Here is a 5,000-nt window from a genome sequence, read left to right as displayed (position 1 = left end):
TACCCAAATTTGAGGTTTTATCAAGGACTTCAGCACTTGAGGATAAATTTTCATTTTTCCCCCAAATTAAGCGCCGTTCCGACCAGTGTCATTCTAGAGGAACTACCACACCTTTGTCATATTAAAAAGGCTGAAATAGTCACGAAGTGATTACAATAACGCGAATTTATAATTTGAGATGACGTTCTCACTGCCGTCGCGTCGCAACCGCGTCGTAGATCTTAAAGTCCCTATTTTGGCGGCGGAGCCACTGCATGTGAGCCACCAATGTGTCTTTCTCACACCCTTGCGGCTCCGCTGCCAAAATACTTAATCAATACAACAAACAAGGCTAATGAGTTAACAAGCGAACGATCGTGATATGTTGTTTTTTGAGGAGGGGAAGGACAACTTGAAAAGGACCCAATTTGTACCTTTCAGGCAAATTTAGCTTCTATCGATGTTTTTGTGATGAAAGGTTTTTAAAGTGGACTTGTTTTCGGTCTCTCAGGAATCAATAAAAAGTACACCACAGCATCAAAAGCTATCCCCACAAAGGTAAGTTGTGTGTGTCATCTTTTCTTAAAATCTGTCCTGCATGGACTTCTTTCCTGATTACCCTGAAACAATGAAAAATCACAATATATGTGTACCTCACCATATCTGCTTGTTAGATAGATAGAGTTCAAGAACAAATCATTCTTCAGGGACGTTTTATCGCTCAAACTATTAGTTAACTCTTTCCACAATTTGGCTCCAGTAGATGCAAAACCAATTTCATATTAGTTTGTGCGATTTTTTGGAAACTTAAGTTTTGTTTCTGAGCCCATGCAAACCAGCCATCTGTGTGTCGCCTATTGTGTCCCAAACAATAGGCGAATCTTTGCTGACGTCATTGTTTAAATTTTGTCTCATTAACAGAGTTTCCTGACAGAAGGCACTATGCCATTTCCATATTCACTTCAAAAGGTATAAAAGAACGTGTTAACCTTGGTTAAATCTCCAATCACAAGCCTTTGAGCTTTGATAACGAGCGAATTATTAGCCATGAACAACTGGGCCAAAGCGCTAATGAGCCCATTACAAACTTTTGTAAATTTCTGAATTTTCTTCATTACTCAGAGATTATCTGGTAAAACTGCGCGCAAAGTTTCCGAGATAGCTCATTATGCGATGGACTCTCAATACTCAGTACTGCTTTTTTGGCTGGTAGATTAGAAAACGATGGGCTTATGCCACTGAATGAGGCAAAAAATGTAAGCAAAGATTTCCCCATACAACAGTTAGTAAACGAAGGCTTTATTATTGTGCCAGTCAGGTTTTATAATCTTAGCACAGGTTTCATCCTTTTCAGCGACCTTAAAAGGAATCTCGGCAGAAAAACAATTCGGGCTAAAAACGGTTTTTTATACCTGTAAGTAAAACCGGTTTTAAAGTCTTAAACGTGGTGATTTGAACGCCTTCTCGAGCGCTTTACCCCTCATAAAAATTCGGTTGCATTTTTTTTGCTTGAGGAAGATTTAATAAATCTGTCAATGTTCTTGTTCGCAGACTTGAGCATCTTGGTAAGTAAGAGACCAAATGTTCAGGACACTTATAGTTGTACACAATTTTGAAGATAAGTTCAATGAAAACGAAGAAATCTCCCACATTTCCTTAACGTCAAAATAACTTCATCTAACGACTGAAGGACAATACTATGACATCAGAGGGAAGTTAAATATATGTTATTCGCCAGCTGGGAGGTCCTTTTGGCAAAAAACTGTGACCGAGTTCTTGAAAATGCTGCCCGAGGCTACAGGCCGAGGGCAACTTTTTCAAGACCGAGGTCACGGACCGTCCCTTAGCTGGTAAATGACTTATTTGTTTTTTTTTTTTCTTCTCTCTCTCCCTTCCTCTCTGAAATCACTTGTTTAATTGTTGACTCGCACCGCGCTTGATAGCCAATGTAGTATTAAAGCGACTTCCAAACAGAACGTTTCAAAGGGAAATATTTTATTTGAATTCTATTTCCATACTTCTGTAAGTAAACGGATTCGGTGTCAAAAAAATTTAAGGTCATCACACAAGCCCACGAAACCAAGGCCAGGATTTCGCCCGCCGTGAGCGGGCCGGTGAGAAAATTCCAGTCGTTCCCGGAACCAATCAGATTGCAGGATTTGTTCAATTCCACCCCCTCACGCACTGAAAAAAAAAGATATGTATTAAACCAGTTTACAATGATAGTTCAACCGGCGTACTCCGGCCTTAAACAATAGAAAATTACAGAAGTTACATAAAATAAATTTCTCTTAGTATGCCATGTTGATGAATGTTTTGAACACGCAGTAAGTAAGAAATTTTCGCGGTAAACATTGCGCAATAAACATAGCGGCAACCTGGCATTTTAAAACTACATTCGAACCCTACGTTTGGGAACAACGTGGAAAAGTATCAACTTTAAAACTTTGAAACATGCTAAGAAGGTCATTAACTATAGTTTAGGCCCAAAACTCTTTTTTAGCCGAGATTGCCTTTAATTTGAGTGCTGGGTTGCCAGAATGCGGAAAAATCTTTTCGAAACTCGTCGTTGACACAGAAACGTTTGTTAACAACCTAATTGCTTTACTTTTAAATATTTTAATTACCTTTTCCATGTAAATCTCCTCAGGCACTCAGATAGGTTTTTCTTACGCGTGAGATAACTTCTCTAAAAGAGAAACTATTTTCGTTACCCATGCACAGTTTCAAACTACTCTAATTCTTTATCTTGTTTCTAAATCTACATATGCAGAAGACCGACGTCCAAGCTTTGGAAGAGAAACAAAGGGAGAGACAAGATCATCTTAAGAAATATTGCAAATCGCACAATCTTATCCATTTTAACGGAACTATTGACCGCAAAAAGTTGGCATATTTAATGGTAAACGAGAAGTATAAAGTACTGTATTGCTATATCCCTAAGGTGGCGTGTACTCAGTGGAATAAAGTATTTTTGGCTCTCAAAGAACGCCCGAATGTCCACCTTGACATTCACAATCCAGGAAACTACAAGTGGCTTAATAAAGGTTATTCTGACGAGGAAATTAAATGGAGGCTCCAAACTTACTTCAAATTTGTATTCGTTCGTGAGCCTTTCGAAAGGTTGCTGTCAGCCTACCAAGACAAGTTTGTTGAGACGCCAGATATACATTACATGGAAAGATATGCAACCAAGATTATAGACAACTTCAAGCACTACACAGATCGCAGTTCAGACAAAGAGTTAACATTTAAGAAATTCATATACTACATAACGAGCATTGGGTTCAACAACGATCGTCACTGGGCAACGTACGAAAGGCTCTGTCTTCCTTGCCATATACAGTACGACTTCATTGGTCATTTCAACGACATGCAAGAAGAAGCTCGGTACGTTCTCCGACGGACAGGAATGGACAAAGAAGTGACTTTTTCGCCTTTTCTTAGCCATAATACGTCGAGTAAAATGCTGGCGAATTTCGCTACGATTCCCAAAGCTAAGATTCTTCAGCTTGCTAAGCTCTTTGAGAAGGATTATCAAATGTTCAATTACCCCTTTCCAGGAGTTCTGTCAGACCTTCTGGGAGATATTACGAGTTAAGATTTATACTCGCTAAACACTGAGGAAAATGGAACGTTCAATTAACATTTTTAGGAAGGGAAAGGAACTTTATTCAAGTGTCTAGTCTTCTTAGCGCTGGAGCACTAATTCACTACTTGCACAAACCCCATAATACACCTCTTTTAGCCCCAAAAAATCTGCATAGGCATTGTTTTCGACTTCTCTTGGGACATTTTCATGTCCCAGGAGAAATTGCAAACAATGGTTATGCAAAAGTTTTGGGGGTTAGTAGAGGTGTATTATGGTATATATGGTATTATGAACCTTACGGCGCCTGCACTCTCCTCCTGCTAACATGAATACGCCAATTACAGGCCCTTTTTATTGTTCTTCACCAAAACCAATGAGAAGACACTTTGTTTCAGGATTCCCCAGAGTTCTTCTCCCCCTCAGTCAAGAGAGGATCTCTGAGGTCGAGGTTGCTGGGTCCTGAAAATAGCGTCTTGTATTTCTCTTAATAACAAACCTCTATTCAGCGGGCACCTCTGTTAAGCGGACGCGCACACCAAAATGCATTTTATTTCGATAATTTCTGTAAAAAAAACGTCTGTTAAGAGGGAATACGTGCAAAGTCGCCGTGTGTCGAAGAAGAGAAAGAGAGATCACCAGAAAATAAATTCAATGGAGAAGCGCTACAAACCCCTAGAAAAGCTTTTGGAATATGCAAGATCTAAAGGCAATGAGAAGCTTTCACTGGTCCTTTCAAAGTCAACAGATCCGCTGCAGGAAATGGTTCAATCTTCAAAAACCAGAAGCAAGCCACAATTCGGGATTTCTTTGGAAAATAATGTGCCATGACTGTGACACTTGGAGAAAATGCAAAATGTATATTATGAAACATCGTTGCTGTTTTGAAAAATGAGAAAGATTACTAATACATTTACGTTGACCTTGAACAATCTGGAATGTTGTTTACATGGGATAAAAACCATTTAATGTGCTAATAATTAACAAATATTGTGCAACTATTTGTCCAAAAACGGACCTCTACTAAGTGCCCACCCTCTATTAAGCGGACAAAGGGTTGATTTTTACCTGTAGTTTAATGGAACCAAAAGCAAAGACTTGCATTCATTTTAGGCATCCTGCTGATGAATAGTCCGCTGTTTACAGATATTTCGCGACAATTATTTGTTGCCTGTCACCTCGCAAGGCTCATTTATACACAGTAGAATATATTTAGTTGTGTATAATTACAACAGTGAATGTATATCCTTGTTCAAGCCAAGCGGCTAGGAGTTTCTCCTCTGCACCTAACTCTTTATTTTGATGTTGCGGCTGAAAGGCTTGATATAATATGTGCAATTTGTTATACTCAAGTAAAGCTATGATCCTTGCGGTTATGAACGCAATTTTAGCAATTGCGTAGAGGAGAAGCCTGAAAAATTCAAGACTTCAA

At 39.0% G+C, this 5,000-nt stretch overlaps 1 protein-coding gene across 1 annotated transcript in view; it reads left to right on the top strand.

Annotated features, from left to right (window-relative positions):
* The window catches only part of LOC138023138 (carbohydrate sulfotransferase 11-like), an 11,295-nt gene extending 6,308 nt beyond the window's left edge, over positions 1-4,987 (top strand). The window contains exons 3-4 of the mRNA XM_068870168.1: positions 491-537; positions 2,753-4,987. Coding sequence (XP_068726269.1) covers positions 2,879-3,580 — 702 coding nt within the window. The 5' untranslated portion in view covers positions 491-537; positions 2,753-2,878 and the 3' untranslated portion in view covers positions 3,581-4,987. The remainder of the gene's footprint in view (positions 1-490; positions 538-2,752) is intronic.
* The last annotated feature ends 13 nt before the right edge of the window (positions 4,988-5,000 follow it).

The sequence above is a fragment of the Montipora capricornis genome, chromosome 2 (genome assembly GCF_036669925.1).
Source record: "Montipora capricornis isolate CH-2021 chromosome 2, ASM3666992v2, whole genome shotgun sequence".
NCBI classification, from domain to species: Eukaryota; Metazoa; Cnidaria; class Anthozoa; order Scleractinia; family Acroporidae; genus Montipora; species Montipora capricornis.
The sequence above is the reverse complement of the archived record's forward strand: the minus strand, read 5'-3'. Positions and strand labels throughout refer to the sequence as shown.